Source organism: Fringilla coelebs (assembly GCF_963513975.1).
Source record: "Fringilla coelebs genome assembly, chromosome: 2".
Taxonomy (NCBI): domain Eukaryota; kingdom Metazoa; phylum Chordata; class Aves; order Passeriformes; family Fringillidae; genus Fringilla; species Fringilla coelebs.
The window spans coordinates 90,056,445-90,074,882 of NC_140029.1; the positions used below are offsets into that span (position 1 = coordinate 90,056,445).

The 18,438-nt window shown below is 38.2% G+C and overlaps 1 protein-coding gene across 3 annotated transcripts in view; it reads left to right on the forward strand.

Moving 5' to 3' along the window:
• KPNA1 (karyopherin subunit alpha 1) overlaps positions 1–18,438 on the forward strand; it is a 52,466-nt gene that overhangs the window by 17,690 nt on the left and 16,338 nt on the right. For all 3 annotated transcript variants that reach the window (XM_084226830.1, XM_084226829.1, XM_084226831.1), the window contains exons 6-11: positions 1,553–1,684; positions 9,551–9,639; positions 10,925–11,024; positions 11,586–11,749; positions 12,989–13,067; positions 15,263–15,388. In XM_084226830.1, the coding sequence (XP_084082956.1) occupies positions 1,553–1,684; positions 9,551–9,639; positions 10,925–11,024; positions 11,586–11,749; positions 12,989–13,067; positions 15,263–15,388 (690 nt within the window). The remainder of the gene's footprint in view (positions 1–1,552; positions 1,685–9,550; positions 9,640–10,924; positions 11,025–11,585; positions 11,750–12,988; positions 13,068–15,262; positions 15,389–18,438) is intronic.

Genomic DNA, 18,438 nt, shown 5'->3' on the forward strand with positions numbered 1-18,438 from the left:
TAACCTTTCTGTGACTTACGCTGGAGACAGTGTGAGTCTCCAAGCTGTGAATTGTTCAGGCTCGTGGTACCAGTAGGGAGCTGGAGGACAAACTTTAAAGACCTCTGGGGTTGAAAGATGAATAATAGTTATGTCATAATGTACCCCAGAACACTGGCTACTCACTTCAGAGAAAGTAGAATTACAGGAAAGCGACATTTTACATTGGCCTTATGTTCTCGTCACAGTGTTTTGCTTCTTGTTCATTAATGATGAATCTTGCAGTTTTGACTTTGTCTAGTTCTACTTTATTTTGCAGCCCATACTTCTTGTGCATTGCAGTGATGTGGTTTGGAATTGTTTATTCTGATCACATCTTAGAATGTTCAGTTGATCAGAAGGGCAGGATTAATTGTATTAATTTTACTAATTAATTGTATTTTCAAAACCAAAGTCTTTAACCACATTTAGAAATGAAAAGCCTTAGAAGTCTTAATTCTTGAGTTCTTATTTCAGGCACATTTCAGGATTTGGTGCAACTCCTTAGCAGGAGTTGTTTTTGTAAATAAACCCTAAATATAAGTCCTTGCTTCATCTCTTCGGACAGTTTTTGAAGGTGTGTCAGTATTTCCACTGGAATACTGCTGTATCAGCATATTTTGGTAACATCATAATCATTCATTTATAGCTTACAACTTTCCATTTTTACTGTTTGCTGGTTTTTACTTTCATTTAACTTTCAGCAGTCTTTTAATTCTATAGATTCTGAATGTACCTAATAAGATGTAAATTTGCTAGAGTAGTGTAATAATCTTTGGGCTGAAAGCATGCAGAAACCTATTCAAACACGGATTTCTGGAATCTGTGTTTTCTGAGGCCTGAGGTCTCAGGTAAGGGTTAAAATTTGCATTTCATTTTAAAAAGTTAATGCTTTTGCAAGTTGACGTTAAAAGAATAAAGGATAAAAACAGTTGAAAATGCAAAGTGATTAGGATCTCACTTTTTCTTCAAGTTGTGAATAAAAACATCATACACTAGAAGCATTTGGCATCAGTACTGATCGCCGGAGTTGGAGAGAAGTTCTTTGTGTTGTTTTTTAGAAATCTGTTTTTGTTTGGTTGTTTTTTTTTAATCTCTTTTAGATTGTTTATTTGCTTCATATCCATTAAGTTTTGTCAAACAGTGTCTTCTCCTGCATCTTCAAGAATATCACTGGTGATTCAGTGAATGCAGGTGTAATGCTGTGGGAAAGCACACTGTTTCCTGTACAGGTTCTTAGCCAGTAAGAAAGGCAAAGGTAACATAAATGCATAGCAAAAAAAAAGATATTTGAATAGACACAGCAAACCCAATGTTCTCATAAGGAACTGCTGCAAATTTTTGTTTCAAGTGGTAGTGATAACTCTTAAATACACAATTCTGGTTCTTTGCAAATTGTTTGTTAATTGGTAATATCTCATGTTTTCACTATGCCAAATCTGCCAGATCTCTCTGGTTTTAGAAGATATTTAGTCTCCATATTTGGTATGGCATAGAAAGCTCCTAGTAAACTGACTTGTATTTTGTTTTCCAGTTCGAAGCTGCATGGGTGCTGACAAATATTGCCTCGGGAAATTCCCTTCAGACTCGAATAGTGATCCAAGCAGGAGCTGTCCCCATCTTCATAGAGCTGCTTAGTTCAGAGTTTGAAGATGTACAGGAACAGGTAAACATTGAGAACAGTGTTGAATTTTGTGTGTGTGTTAATTTATGGAATTGGAGGCTTTTTTGTTTGACTTTTTGTTTGTTTTGTTTCTTTGGTGTTGTGTTGGGCTTTTTTTTCCCTTCTCTGGAAAGGAACAAGGCTAGCCTGTAAGAAAGCCTTTAGAGAAAATGCAGTATATGGAAATCACACACAACAGTTGCTTTGTGCTTAGCATGTGTTAAGTTGCCAAAGCAAATATTGTAGTTTTCTCTTTCTGGAAATTATATACTTAACCATAGCTAATGAGGTAATTAATTTTGTTCTTTAACAGGTTGGTATATTTCATCTATTGAGGAATTCAAGGAGTCTTGTTTGAATAATTGCTTTAGATATGAAAAGTTTATGCCTATTTGTCCTGAAGATAAAGCAAGAGTAGAAATTATAGTTTATTCTTCAAGCTCCTTACAGCATAGATGAATATTCTTCAAGGCCCACAGGGATCAGTATAAAGCACAGATCAAACATTTGATTCAGTAGTTTACATTTGAAGTCTGTAACTTGTATTTAAACAAGGATGTACTTCAGACATATAATCTTGCTTTGAAGACTTAGGATGATGAAATATTAATGATGTTAACAAATTTAGTTTCAGCCAATCTTAATCCTAACTTGAAAGTATGTACTATTACTATACAAATTTGACTAGCTTTGGGTCCAGGTATTGCTTTTGTTACATTCTTTACTCTAAGTTCTTTGTTTTTTTTCTTGTAGCTGCTTGCAGACCATGGCTTAGTCTTTACTTGAGTAAATGAAATTAAGCACTGAATTCTCATTTTGAGAATGTTTCTGTGGTGGTTGGTTTGTTTTTTGGTGACTTTTTTCTGAACATTTCTTAGTTTCAGAATCTTTTTGTGGTGGTGAAATGACAAGCACTGGCTATTCCAGTAGCACTCTTTCAGCACTGTTTTTTGCAGAGATGGTACCTTATTTTCACTTCTGCTCAATACTTTGGTGTGTAAATATCCAGTGTCTTTGTGGACTCCTAGCCACAGAAGCTGGCTGTGAAGGCTTAACTCAGGTTAAGGTGTTTATCCAATATGATCCGTTGTTCTTTTCAGGGTCACTGACTTCCAGGGTTCAGTTCTCCATCCTGAGTGTGACCTGTTCTGTGTTCCTAGATATCTGACCTTGCATTTGGCTGAATTGAGATGCATGATTGGAGGAGTCCCAACTCACAAACATTGGACTGCTTTGTGTAACTTGCCTTTTTTGCAGCTGGCTCAGAGTGTACCACCTGTACTTAAGGTTGCCTAACATTTTCCACAAGACAGATTTTTTTCTTAGTTGTTTGTAGCTTTCAAGTTACTCCACTTTGTATCTTTCCATTTTCAGTGTTCTGTCTCAGTCTGTATTATTGTTGAGAAGGCTTTTAAAGAGGAATGGAATTTAGGTGTTTGAAAAAATGTTAAAGAAAATGCAAAGTATTTTTTTGTCCATTACTTTAGCTTTGAGGAGTTGAGTCTGCTGTTGTTGTAGAAATTAGAAATGTGGTAGAGAACTTGCCAAAATGGCAGATAAATGCTGTGTTCTGCCCGTGTGAAAATCCATCCAGACTTAGCTATATGGATCCTTTCAGATTTCGTATTTTGGGGGTTGAACTGGGTAGCATTGCTTTCCAAATTCAGCCATTACTTGGAAGAGTGCTGTTCCTGCAGAATGATTGGTGCTCTGTATGTAATAAAGGCTGCTCTTACTTATTTTTCTCCTAATGATTGATCTTCTGTGCAAGAGCTAACTTGTTTTTTTTTGTTAGGTTGTTATCATCCCTGCTGATGTTCAGAGAGCAGGTGGGAAGAGCAAACCTGTTTAGATTAAGTTGTGCAGCCTTCAATCTTTAAATGGGTGAATTAACGGAAGAGCTTAGGGGCCACAGTTAAGTAGTTTATCTGGCTCCTTCCCCACTCCCTGCCTCCTAGTAAGCTGCTGACATATTAAAAATCAGATTGCAGGCAGGCAGAGTGGCTTGGTTGTCATTACTGAGAAATATTCTTCCATGCAGTTCAAGTGCTGCCAAATTCACGATCTCTCTCTTACTGGTAATCTCAAAGTACCAGTTACAAAGTGCTCCCTAGTAAGCTGTGCTGAAGAAGGAAAATGTACCATGGTAAAGTGTTACACTGTTTCATCGTGGGTTCCTGTGCTGCAGCTCTGGAGATTGCAGCCGCGCTGGCAGCTGACATTGGGTTTAATGCTGGCCAAGAGGAATTCTGCTTTTTTCCCAATAGATTTAAAAAGCCCCAAGCACTTCACCATGGTATCCTCTGAAACAAAAATTAGGAGCATATAAGCACTGAGAAGTTAGCTCCTATACTTCTGTATTACAGGATAGCAGTAGTACACAATTGCATAGTATTTTTCCAGATGACTCTTGTCTCATTCAGTGTATGTGCAGATTGTTGCCTTGGTAACAGATGAGTGGGTAGTAAAGGAGGCTTTTATTTGTCACACTATGACCCTGTTTTTTATAGTGCATGGAGGGGAATAGGGAAGAAATTCTTACAATTAAGCCCAATAGTAGGTTTGTGAGAAAAATGTTTCTACTGCTTAGTGACTGATGTGGGAAGATTTCCTTCTCTCAGTTTTCAGTAAGTGGATACTTGTTCTGGGGTTTTTAAATGCTCAAGGTTAAATATTTCTTTTTCATTTTGTAGTTGAGGACAACTCAGCAGCGATTTTTATAGTTAGGCCTGTGTTTTGAGCAGATCTGGTCTTGGAGCTCTCAAGTTGGATTTCTGAAACTGGGTGATATTTGGCTACAATTTTCTCCTAAAATGATCACCCTGATTTTGTCTCACAGTAGTACTTGGAAGATGATTATTTGCAAGCAACTGCATTTGCAATAAATTAGAAAAATACAAGGAAATAGAGAAAATATAGCAATGTGTTTGGGGCAGAGGGGCCAAAAGCTAACCCTGTAATCATATAGTAAGAGATGAAGAGAGAAAGAAGTGTTGAAGGCTGTGTTCTAATTAAGATAGCAATTTTTTAGAAGGAAATGTTAGGTGATAACATTATTTTGAATATCTAGCATGGCATAAGCAAAAAATATGTTGAATATCTTACTGGCTAGTCATTATCCACTGTTTTTGTTTTACAGTAAGTCAGTTTTAAAGATTTATGTGTTTACTTTGTCTTTTATTTCTAGCTTCCCTTAGCAGTAGCTCAGGAACAGATATCAGTGTACCTTATCTTTTGATCACAATGTTCCCAACATGTATTTTTCATATCTATAAGCCAGTTTTAATTTTACACTTTTTTCCTTTGCATATGCTAGTTTCTGAGTCTAGTGACGAGTCTAAATCAGCTGTTCTGTAGAAGTCTGTGAGGGAATCTTTATAGCTATGTTTAATAAGCAACATGTATGGTAATGAAATGATTCCTTTGTCCTTTTACAAGATCTGTTTCCCATTAAGTTGTGCAGGCCTCATTTAATTAGCCTACCATCCTTTAACTCCTTCATTGCTTGTATTGTTTATCAGTCTTCCTCTGCGGTCAGTGGTCAAACCATTTAGCATACATTTTTCCCATCAGAGAAATTGAATTTGTCACAGAATCTACATCTGCATTATTTATGAAAAACACTGGTTACTTCTCCCTTCTCTCCCCATTTCTGTTTTTGGTGGCATATGTCCTAGTCCTTCTCCACTTGCCACAGTTTTTTCTTCCAAAAGACATCTAGAAATTTTGATCTACCTGCCTGAAATTATTTATATTGAAGGACTCCATCAAAGCCCTTTAGACATGCTTAAGGTTGATGTGGCTTCAGCAGTGTCTTTCCTAGCTGCAGTTCTTTCCTGACTTCCCCTGCTGTGGTACTTAAAACCCAGATGTCAGCTTGGGTTTCCTTGATGAACATGGAATTTCCTTCGAAACCCCTGCAAGGCATTGTGCTGCCTGTTGAGGAGGATCTCAAATGTCTCACAGTGACGGGTGTGTGTGACGGTGGCATGAGCATCCCCTGCTGCCCTGTTCCTCTTTGGGAAAGTTTGAATTTTCAGCTGAGGCAACCAGTATGTTTCTCCCTCAGCATTTTTCCATTTCTAGGTGTATTGCTATTACTTTTGGTAACCAATACTTGCTTGGCAGAGCTGACCTGTGAGTCTGGTGTCCAGGCTCTGTTTGGCTTTTACATCAGCAGTCCTATTAACAAGCTCTTGGTAATCAAAATCAGGACAAACAGTCAAGGTGCGAGGATGAGCTACTTTCTGTGTTTGTCAGATGACATATGAGAAGAAGGAGCTATAACCACCCCAGCCACTGGAAGAAAGATGTTTTCTGTGTTAGGACATTGTAGCAGTCCTAGGAGTGTGTCCTTCTGGTATTCTTCCTTGTGTTCACTTAGCCAATCACACTTGCATGCAAGCTAATCTTCACCATCTTCATCCCAGCATTGAATCCTTTTCCCAAGTCAATATCCAAATGTTGAGAAAGGGTTGTTTCTTTGTAATATTTGTTCTCCACTGAGAGACAAACTCTGCACACTGTTGGTGATTGGTTAAGCATTTATTTTACATATCCAAAGAAATAATGGCTGAGAATCTTCAGAATCCAGGGGATAGTGGAGAGTTGTCAAAAAGCACATGGATTATTCACAGAAGGCACCATATGGTTCAACAGTACTCTAAAAGACTTGTACTTTACTTTTACTGACTACTGAAATTGTCCAGCACTGCAGAAAAAAACACTGGAGTTCAGTGATGAGTAAAATAAATTGAAGATTTACAACAAACCCTACTCTGCTGTTAGCAATAAATGGAAATTTTATACAAGTGTATAAAAATAGTTGCTGTCAATTAACAAGGCAACATTTGCACTTTCAGTTTGCACGCAGCTTTCTACCCAAGATGTGGGTTAAAAAAATCAGGCTACAAATCTTAAAATTAATGTAATCTTTAAGTTGGGATTTAGAGAGTAGAAGGTACTGAAATGGATTTTTTTTAGTCAAATATTTTTGATTGAATAAGCTCTAAAATTGAATGAACATGAAAACGTTTTAGTTGTGCAGAGTGAAGCTGAAGCCAAAATGTTGTCGCAAGTATTTGCATCTTGAGGAGTGCACAAAAGAAGAAATGGAAATCATTGAACATTATTCAGACAAACAAACCCTGAAGAAACTTGTCATTGTTCATGCGTTTGTGGAAACCATGACAGAGCTTTGTATTAATGGCAGTATTTGATGAGAAGAGTTTAAATGAGCTTGAGTTCTGTTCCTTACTTATCTGAAGAGCTAAAGTAATTCTCTAAGGAGAGACATATTCCTTATTGAATGGAACATTGCATATTTTTCTAAAGTCACCTCAGGACATGGTATTTCAATTAATTGGTGTCTTGTGTCCTGTCAGTGATTAGCATTACAAGGATTTGTTGCAACATCTTCTCTTACCAGCTCCTGTGACACCAGACAACACAGCCAGAGCTTCTTTGCCTTAAAAACAATGAAGAATGGGAAAGTAGAGGTGCTATTTGACTTCTCTGGTCAGACTTTTTGATGTGAGATTTGCTGTTGCAAAACCAGTCAGTCATTCAGGGTCAGAATGGATTCTTGGATTAAGTGATTATCACTCTTGTCAACCTTAAAAATAGATATTGCTATAATGGCAGAAACAAAGACCACAGACAAATGAAATAGGGCTTCTTTGTTTTTTACCTGTGTAAGGATGTCCAGGCATGGAAACTGTGCCTTCATACAAAATCACTCACATCTTCAGTGAAAGAGAATTATTTTTTCTGCCCCCCCCCCAAGTGTTTTCAGAAGATTCACAAATTTATTTAGGACTGTCTGAAGTCTTTGATTCATTCCTCAGGCTTCTCCTTGCTGTAGAAATGCAAGTATTGGAGTGAACAACAGGTGTGGCTCCTTAAAGTTCTGACATAAGTGACATTTTGCAGGAGGTGGCATATATTCTGTCTCTTGAGCTAAATTTTTCTGGTAGCTGTCTTCTGTGTGTTGAGTCCAAGACACTGCCAAACCGAAGTTACACTTTTTAGATAAATTGTTGTCACAATAGTTGTAAAAAGAATCAGAGAATGAAAAATGATGATGAAGATCAGTTTTGGGAAAGCATTGTGTAGGTATAATGGCCGTGCTGTTTCATAGCACAGGTCGGTAAAGTCTCGTACCCTGCCTCTGACTGTGGCTGACAGCAGAAGCCTGGAAAAGAGTAGAAAACAAAACAAACTAATCCTTCCCCAGAACAGTCGCCTACTCTCTTCACAACTTGCAGTTTAATGGCTCCGATCCTATGCTGTTGTTGGTACTACTGGTACAGAGGAGTCGTCTTTTTATTTTGTATCTAGCAAGCTGACATCTCTGTCTACATTCCCTATAAACTTGTGGTTTTAGCTGTATTCATTTTGCAGAGTTTGCCAGGGCATTTGGGCCTCTAGAGTGGTTGGAATCTTGTTTTTTAAAGTAGCATCTTATTGCCACCATTTAAAAGCATCTTACAGAAGAAACCTAATGCCTTGAATTAATTGACACCATATTGAAAATGAATAAATACGTTTATTTCAGATTATCTACAAATTTTCTTTAGGTAAAAAATTTGGCAATTCTGTCAGATTTTTTAGAGGAGCATTTTATTTTAAATAGGTATAGAGAGAGGGAAGAACATGTTTATCTGGTGTGAGGAACTTGCTTTGTTCAACTGGAGAAAGTTATGCACTATAACTCATTTTACTGCAGCTAAATATGTAGCCTTCAACTGAAGAGAAATTTGGGGAGGATATTCAGCTGCTATCCATGACAAATAAGATTGCTTTTGTCCTCTGTAGATTGTAGATCTCTGTAGAATGTAGAATTGGGAGTAATTCAGTGGTTGTGTAGATACATGTGTCTAAAGCCAAAAGCCAAATAAGCCAACCAAATAAGCAGATACATGTATCTATTTGCTATGACACTTAGTCTTCTGCTAACTTGAAGTAAATAGCAAATGTGAACTTCATTGGCTTTCTTGTGTGACAAAATAGTGTAATTTGCATGAAATTTATAAAATTTTTTTACACTTGACATAGACTATTTCTACTTTTTAAAGTTATAACTCTCATACTAGTGGACAGTAATATATAAAACACCATTTGGCCCAAATGTATAAATCAAAACCAGTTAAATCTTTTATTCTCATCATATTACAAAAGATGCATTTCATGCTGCTTTAATTCTAGTATTTTTGATCTTCTTAAAATGAAGTTAGGGGTAGTACTGATGTCCAAGCCCTTACATTTTGCCATGCATATGACTTAATCAGCAACACTGGTTCTGTCTCATATAGTTTATTTTAAAGAATTTATGTCCCGGCCTACCTGAACTCTTTGATTCTGAATATTGATTTATCTTGAACATAGATTCTCATTTTCATCTATGACTGTGTAAACAATGAATGTTTTTATGCCTTTGTAGTAAATACTAATATGGGCTGTTCCACACAATCATTTTTGGGTAGATGCAGACTTGTACAGGCTTGACCTGTGCTACAAATGTCTGGTTTTAAATTAGGTGTAAACAGGGAGGGTGGAATTAGAATGTTCCTAAGCCTGTGGAGGTGAGCTCATCTCTTACATTGTGGACAGAGCAAATGTATGTCTGCCTGCACAATCTTTGGAGACATACATGTTTGCTGTTGTGGTGTTCTTTTAGATATCCACAAATATTCCTGAATCATATAATGAGGTGGACCATACATGTAACATGCAACCAGAATGCATTCCCCTTCTGTACATTGTCCAGGACCTAACAGAGAGAACAGATTATCTCCCAACTCTATTACATATGTTAAACTGGTGGAATTTTGAGAATGAAAGCAATTATTATTCTGTTTTTCATTGCAGGCAGTATGGGCACTTGGCAACATTGCTGGAGACAGCACTATGTGCAGAGACTATGTTTTGGACTGTAATATCTTGCCCCCTTTATTGCAGTAAGTTTGTTTTAATATGTTTTTCAGAATTTTGCTTGAATGACTGATATGACTGAAATTTGGGTTTTGCCTTGAAGAATAATAATACTGTTTTCTTTTATTGTGGACTAATCACAGTTTTTAAAGGGGAGTCCTGAACTACTTTTTTAATGAAGCTAAAATGCAAGCATGTTTTAGAAGAAGCTAAGCTGGACCTATTTTATTCTACAGTGTGGGTGGATGTCTGGGCTTATTTTAGAGTCACAGAATAATTTAAATTGAAAGGCACCTTTGGAGGTCATCTAATCAAAGCCTTTCTTCATAGCAGGTGAGATCAGATTAGATTGCTCAACTACTTAACCAGTCAAATTTGGAACATCAAAAGTAGATTCCGTAACTACCTGGGGTAACCTGTTGCAGTATTTGACCATGGTATGGTGAAACACAGTGTTCTGATACCTAATCAGAATTTTCTGTGTTTTGCCTCCTGATGGTGCCTCTTGTCCTGTCTCTATGCACCTTTGAGAAGGATCTGCCGTCCTGTTTTCTGTATCCACCTGTTAAAGTGTTGTTGGCAGCAGTTGTATCTCCTCTTGCACCATCTCCTTCTAAGGCTGAACAAATCCAGGTCACTGACGTCCCACTGCATGTCATTTCTCTAGCCTGCTAATTATCCTGGTGATCCTCTGCTTAAGAAGCATATTATTGCTGAAACAACGACACCATCTTGTGTTGTCATGTCCAAATTACAGTTACTCAGTCTTTGTCCTTTGCAGACTGCAGCAGGAAAATTCTCCCATATTCTCATACGGACATTGGTACGGTGGGAGATGGCTGTGAGAAAAAGAAACTGAATTGTTACGCACGTAGGAAGATTAGGTCTTGACTTTCTGCATTTGACTTTCAGCCAAAGTGGGGCTCATAATCTGAGACTGATCTAAAAATGCAGTTTTGCTATGAGAGTTCTCTTCAAACTACTTGCATGTCCTCCTCAGAATAATTTTGTCACAATTCCTGCACCTCTTTTCTCTGTTAATCTGCCATGTCAGTATCTAAGCATTTGAGTGAAATTTAGCATAATGTTTACTGTTCTTGTTGGGATACTAGGTTCCTGTGTCTAGCATGTGTATTAGTAGCCATCAAGGATGATTTTCTGTAGGATGTGTTTTCATAGGAAAAAACCATCTTATTTTGCCCTGGGGTATGTTAAAAAGAGTTTGATTTAATGGTTCACACAGTTAACAGGGTTGCCTGGCTTTGATTTTTTAAAAGCAAGGGTTGGAATTTTTTTGTTTGTTTGTTTTAGATTACTTTCAAAACAGAATCGTCTCACTATGACCCGAAATGCTGTATGGGCTCTGTCCAACCTCTGCAGAGGGAAGAATCCTCCTCCGGATTTTGCCAAGGTAAGAGATACTTGAAAGAAAATGTGTTGTGAAGTGGTGATAACCAAATTATTAGTTTAAGGTGGTGAAACTTAAGCTAAACAGAAGGAACGAGAGAAATTCTGAAATATTTGATGGCGTCTTTCAGATGAAGTTTTTTGAAGTTTTTGTTTAGTCCTTTGGACGGACATTCACAACCACTGTTTTAACACGGCTGCCTTGTACCTTTTTGTTACTGTTTGTGTACTGGAGATGACTGTCCCATGGGAGAGCAAAACTCTGCGCATCTTGGCAGCTGTAGAGCAGCACCTGGCACATCTTAGTGGACAAGTCTGAGTTTCACTGGCAGGCATTGTTCTGTAGAGGCTGAGGAGTTGCTGTGCTGTTTTTTCTGGAGACATGCTTCTCCATGCTTGTATAGCTACAGTCATGCACAGAAGTGCTAGCTAGGTCTGAAATTATCTGAGTATTGAATCTTAATATGCCAGTGCCAAATCCAATAATGGCATACAAAATCATCTGACATAATAATAGGTCTTCTGGCCTTTTTAATTTTATGTATCTCCTCTTAATGTCTTACAGGTTTCACCTTGTCTTAGTGTGCTTTCCTGGCTGCTCTTTGTCAATGATACAGATGTATTAGCTGATGCCTGCTGGGCTTTGTCCTATTTGTCTGATGGCCCCAATGATAAAATCCAGGCTGTGATTGATGCAGGAGTCTGCAGAAGACTTGTGGAGCTGCTGATGTAAGAAATCTGTTGCAAGCAAGCGTCACTCTTTTCCCTGACATCAAGATTATAACAATAAGGGGTTTAATTAAATAGGTCTTGAAATGTTGTGATTTCCAAAGTGCAAGATTTGAATTTTAATTTCACCTGTCTGTTCAGTGTTCTCTATTTGTCATGAGTAACAAAAGCAATGGAACTTTTCCTGTACTAATTTTGCTGTTTTCATTTTAAGAGATATTTTCCCTGCACCTAAGAGCTACATTTTTGTAAAATCCATAATATACATCGGAATTTTCCTCGTGTCATTTAAGTCCATTATAGTAACATTAAAGTTATTATAAAGTTACTAGTGTCATTAAAGTAACATTATAGTTACTTAACAAGGTAATTGCCTAAAGGATATCAAAGATAAAAATATAAGGATATCAAAGGATATCAAAGATAAAAATATAAGGAATAGTTCCTTTTACTAGAATTGACAGTACCAGGGACTTGAAATATAAATAATTTCTTCAGCCCTTACTGTAGAAGAGTAGATGCACACTTTGGTCAGTAAAGTGTAGCCGTGAGAGTTGGAGTCACAGAGAGTGGCCTTGTTCAGAGCCATTGGTTCAGATCCAAGGTCAGGGCACGGACCATTCAATGGCCTAAGAACAAGGAATGATGGTTTTCAGTGATGTAAATAAAAAGGCTACTAAGGCCTCTAACATTAGAGCAGATGTGTTGCTGGATTAATGAATGGAACATCTTGCCTCTAAGTAGCTTTTTATAAAGACATTTTGATTTGAGAAAAACATTCCTTACTTCACCTTTCCTATTCCAGTTCTGATTTAACAATGATGATGAAGGGATGTATATGATGATGGAAGATAATAAACAGGGTTTGATGGGTAAAGCACACAACCTCTATAGCTGTTCTTCTGTCTCATTCATGGCCTTTGTGCGTGCTACATTAAGTGTATTTTGCAGTTGAAGATAACTACTTTTTCCTCCCAAGGATGCTTGGAAGTACTCTGAAGTACTTTTATTCTTTAAATATTTTATTTTTATGCTGCTGAATGACATCTAAAAGTCTAAATATTTAGAAACTCTAGAAAGGTTTGCCATTAGTTTAAAATCAGAGTGTTTATTTAGGTAGTGAAAGTCAGATTTATCAGGGGAGTTTTCCCCTGGCTGATAGATGTTCCATCCTTGAGGATGTGAAGCTGGAGATGCTTTGGGAAGGTTAATACTTATATTTTTCTTTGTCAATTTTAGGCACAATGACTACAAAGTTGTATCTCCTGCCTTACGAGCTGTGGGAAACATCGTTACAGGAGATGATATCCAGACCCAGGTATGGATAAACTTTCTCTTGTGTTGTACTGCAGTTCATCTTTCTGTTAATTGTGGTAACCTGTTCACAAGCACCTCCTCTTGTTCCTTTCGAAGTTTGAAAGTGAAGGTTGATGACACTAATTGCTTCAAAGTGTGGTGGTTTTCTGTTCAGTCCTGAACTGGTGATGGTTCTTAGGTAGCTGTGTCTGGGACCTGGGGGCAGTTGTGCAATACCTCTCAAGGGTGGGATGTTTTTTGGTTTATTTAAAGCAAATTGTCTCTCAGGCCGAATTTTGTGCTGAGTGATGTACGCTGGTACTGCCGTCAACGGCCTGTTACATTCAGTGCTGTTGCCAATCTGTGATGAATCTATCATACGTATGATGAAAATATGTCATATTTATGATGAAAAACAAATGTCTGGTCATATTTTGGTGGTGTGTAGCTGTGTGGGGACATTTATTTGGAGAGGCATAGGTAGGAGGCAGTGACTCCCACCGTTACATTGGAATTAAACTGGAAGGTAGGAAACCTGGTGCTTCAGAGGCACTAGGTTGTCACTGGGATGCTTCTGTAATTCTGTCACTCTTAGACCAGAGTTAAAGATGAGTTAGCAGCATGAGGGCACTGTCTCAGTATCTTATTCCTAGGAGGAAGATAACATAATTCTTTGATTGTTACAATATATTTTGTGTAGCTGAATTACAGAAGCATTGTTGTGTTTTTTCAGTGGCATTTGTTTCGCAGATCAGTAGTAAAGAATGATCGAGGTGGGATTTCCTGATTTTGTTAAAGATAAAACCACAAGGGATCACTAATTCACATGCAATACTGGTTATTAAATATTGCATAAGTCTTAGATTTTAATTAAAAAATAGTCCAAACGTTTTTGTTGTGCATGATTTTTTCCGAGGAGCATACTATGAGTGTTCCTAAAATTCTACATAACTATATGTGTAGGATAGCTTGATAGTCCTGCCTGCAGATTGTGCTGTATGCTAAAAAGTGATAGAGGATGCATGTAAAAATCAGTAATTAGAAGGAAGAGCCCAGCTTTGAGAGCTGATACATTTCTGAATGTGAATGTAACGTACAAGTTCAAGAATGTCTCTGTTAAACCTTGGGGCATGAACTTGCTTTTACTTTTTCTTTCATTTTCAGCTATTAACAATTGGCAGTGCTTGAACATGGCTAAAACCATGGATAGTATGCATGAAGAAAAAAATTTGTCCTAGCAGATACCTGATAAAATCCTGAACCATAATCTTTGCTATTTTAATCTTAGTGGGGAGTATTAAGATTATAAGACTATGGAGTGATGCAAACAAGAGAATTAAGTCCTCAGATTCCATGATCAGAAGTCATGACCATGGTTCAGCTTGACTGGAGAATTTCTTGTAAAATTCTGTACCACACTGTTCTTTCCAAGGTGCTGCTTTTGCCACACAAAGCAAAACTACTGTGCTTCTTGGTACACTCTCCCAGTTTTACAGTTTTTGGCTTCATTGTTAGAAGTTAGAATTGAATAAAAAAATAAAGATTGTTTTTCATTTTTTGAATCTTGTTATGCCCTTTTAGAGGGTCATAAAGTCCTTCATTATCACACATGACATAATCAAGGGTTCTGTCTTGTAACATCCAAGTTCTGGGGCATTTTCTGTTGTACTTTGGTCATTTAGGAAAAGGAAATTTTGTTGCAATTTTTCTCCACTGTAAAATTGCAGGGTTTTTGCAATTTTTGTAATTTTTTAAATAAGAATTGTTCATTCATAATGTCACTGCATACAACACTGGTCACACTCTGCACCACAGTGCCAGCAGAAGTAGTGGAAACAGAAGTAGTTGGTCCTTACAGTTGTACAAAAATACAGGAAAATACTATAATTTTATTTTTGTTTGGTCATGATGTGCTTAGTATCTTCTTGTGTTCAGATCACACTGAAATCATTACGAATGTGTAATCTCGTACCTGAAAGACTTGATTGTTTTGCTCTTTAGTTTTCCTGCAAACGTTTCTTTCTTAAATCTTGCTGGTTTGTTTTTTTTGGGGTTTTTTTTGTGTGTATTTAGTGTTTTTTTTTAAAAAAACCTCTGTGATCATCTAATGGGGTATGGTTTTTATATTTTCAAAACATTGTACTCCTTGTCCCTGTGATTCTTTATCCTAAATTTCTTCTATGGTCTGTTTTGTTTTGTTTTTCCTGTTGTATTCAGGTAATTCTGAATTGTTCAGCTCTGCAGAGTTTGCTGCACTTGCTTAGCAGCCCAAAAGAATCTATCAAAAAGGAAGCATGCTGGACAATATCTAATATAACAGCTGGAAACAAAGCCCAGATCCAGGTAAGCTTGTCAGCTATGATCAGTCGTTTTTGTCCTGCAGACTGGAAGGAACACAGGTGATTTTTTTGTGCATAAAGTGCATATTTGTGTGAATGCATTATCACAGATATATAATTACATACAAGGAGTATATTAATGCATGTAATTAAAATATTTCAATGGCCCAGTCGTCTCCAAATTCAAATAGTTTAATTTTCTAATCCTCTACACATTATAAGGGGGGGGGGAAGACAGTCATGGTAGAAAATGCCAAAACGTGGTTAAGCTCAAGAAAATTTTGTCTTGAATAATTTGCTTTGTGCTTTTGAAAGTCACTAAGATACAGAAATTCTCAAGTATGAAAAGAATAGGCTGCAAACTTTGACAATCAAATAATTTCACATATTTCTTGGTTTCAGCATCAGACACAGACATACATTTGAAAAGTACTTTATCTCTTTTTATATTTCCTTATAATTCCTTTTATGATTTCCATAAATGGGCCTTATAATACCCCATTGTAGGCATGTGTGCTTAGCCAAATCTAAATCTGCTGTTTATAAAACTGAACAGTAATAGAGGCTGTCTAAATGTTGTCCTGGGATTTGCCCTTTCTGATTACACTAAATGTCGTAATCCCTTCATATTAAGTGGTAGCACACAGAAGCAAATGAGTCCCACTCCCTTACATCAGTCATTACAATTAGGCTCCAAAAGATCAAATCGTTGTGCTGAGTCTGGAGTAAGTGTCAGCCATCAGGAAGAATTCCCAGGAGTTGTCTCCAGGTGATATAAATGAGAGATGGAATATCTTTTCCTCAGAGAAAAGTCTTTGGCTAGATGAAGAAGAAACAGTTCAATATATTTTGTTTTCCCTGAATATTGAGTTTTGTTCAAGAACAGCTGTACTAGGGAATTTTTTGCTTGTCTTTCAGGGATGTGGTTTGACCTGGTGGGATGTCAGGTGTCCCCTAAAACTACTTTGTGACTCTTTTTTAACTGGCCAGGGGAAGGAAAATAAAGGGAAGTTTCGTGAGTTAAGGACAGGGAGAGGTCACTCACCGATTACTGTCATAGGCAAATCCACACTCAGCTTGAGAAATTAATAGAATTTATTACCAATCAAAATCAGAGTGGGATAATGAGAAGTAAAGCTAATCTTGAAAACACCTTTCCCCCACCCCTCCCTCCTTTCTGGACTTAACTTTATCCCTGATTCTTTTCCTCCTCTCCTTGGTAGTGCAGAATACAATCAGTTCTTCACGGGTTGTTTCTGCTGCTGCTTCCTCCTGAGGGAGGGAAGTGAGGGAGGGAAGTCCTTTGCCTGCTCCAGCATGGGGTCCCTCCCAGGAGAGACAGTCCTTCAGAAGCTGGCTGCTCCAGCATGGGTACCCTCTGGGGTCACCAGTCCCACCAGCAAACCTGCTCCAGTGTGGACTTCTCTCTCCAAGGGGCCACAGGTGCTTCCAGGACTCTGCCCCAGCGTGCGCTTCCCATGGGGTCACAGACTCCATCAGGCATCCACCTGCTTCAGCGTGAGGTTCTCCACGGGCTGCAGGGGCATCTCTGCTACACCATGGACCTCATGGGCTGCAGGAGAGTGTCCTGCCTCAGCATGGTCTGCAGCACGGGGCTGCAGGGCAGTCTGTGCTCTGGCACCTGGAGCACCTCCTGCCCTTCCTTCTGCACTGACCTTGGTGTCTGCAGGGCAATCTGTGCTCTGGCACCTGGAGCACCTCCTGCCCTTCCTTCTGCACTGACCTTGGTGTCTGCAGGGCTGATTCTCTCATGTATTCTCACCCCTCTCTTCTCTGGCTGCAGTTACTTTTGCACAATAATTTTTTCCCTTTCTTAAACAAGTTATCATAGAGCTGCTATTACCATCGTTGGTGAGCTCAGCCTTGGCCAGTTTCAGGTCTACCTTGGAGCCAGCTGGCATTGGCTCTGTCAGACAGGGGGGAAGCTTCTGGCAGCTTCTCTCAGAAGCCAGTCCTGTAGCTCCCCCCAAAACCTTGCCATGCAAACCCAATACAAAGAGCATTGTCTCATTCCTTTTCTTTTGTAGAAGTGTTGGAAAAAGAGATTGTAGAATGATAGAATTAGGAAGGCTTGGTTTGGAAGGGACCTTAAAGATCATCTAGTTTCAGCCCCTCTGCCTTGGGCAGGGATGCCATTCACTAGATCAAGTTGCCCATGGCCCTATCCAACCTGGCCCTGAAACCAGGCTTTATCTGATAAATACAAGTGTTTCTATCAGGCAGTTGAATAACAGTCTCATATAAATCAAATTTAGTTCTGAGGTTACATTTTTCAATTCTTTTTCCCTCATTGGATACATAAAAGTATTTTCAGAGATTGCAGAGGGTAAATAAAAGTCTTGCTGGAGACCTTTTTTTTTGAGGAATGGCAATAAATGTCAGAAATCTTAGACTCTGGAAATATTTGTCTTACACATTAGTAACCTGGAAGAAACAATGTTTACACAGAAAGTGAACCAAACCTCTTAATATTTTGACAAAAGTAGCCAAGGCATACTTGTTGCCTCTGTTTTCCTTGGAAGGCAGCCTGATTGCTGCTCTTATAATGATGACTCTGGATTACTCATTCTGTATGACCAGAATTAGCATGAAGTGCTTAACTCTCTTCACCTATGGGGTGCAGTTACTTCTCTTTTTGCAGAAAACTTGTGCAAGACTGTGAAAAGGAAAAGGCTGCATAATTTTCCTGAGGAATGTATTATATATACATGTATTATAGCCTTTGCAGGTGACACTTGGAATCTCTTTGGTTTACATTCTCCCCTGCAAAGAGCATTCAGCTGCTGAAGGGGCAAGCATAAAACTTTAACACATTCAGTAAGGGCTTCCTCTCAGAAGGCATAGGAAATAAAGTTAATACCTTTGTGAAAGATACTTCAGTCTTTGCTAAGATACCTGAAATTCTGGAAAATGAGAGCAAGTGCTCATCTAACATTCAGAGATCCTTATGTTAGGAAATGAGTAGACAAAACCCAAAAACGTAGGAAGTTGGAAGGCTCTGTGGGTCCTTCTTGTTTGATGTAAAGATGTGAT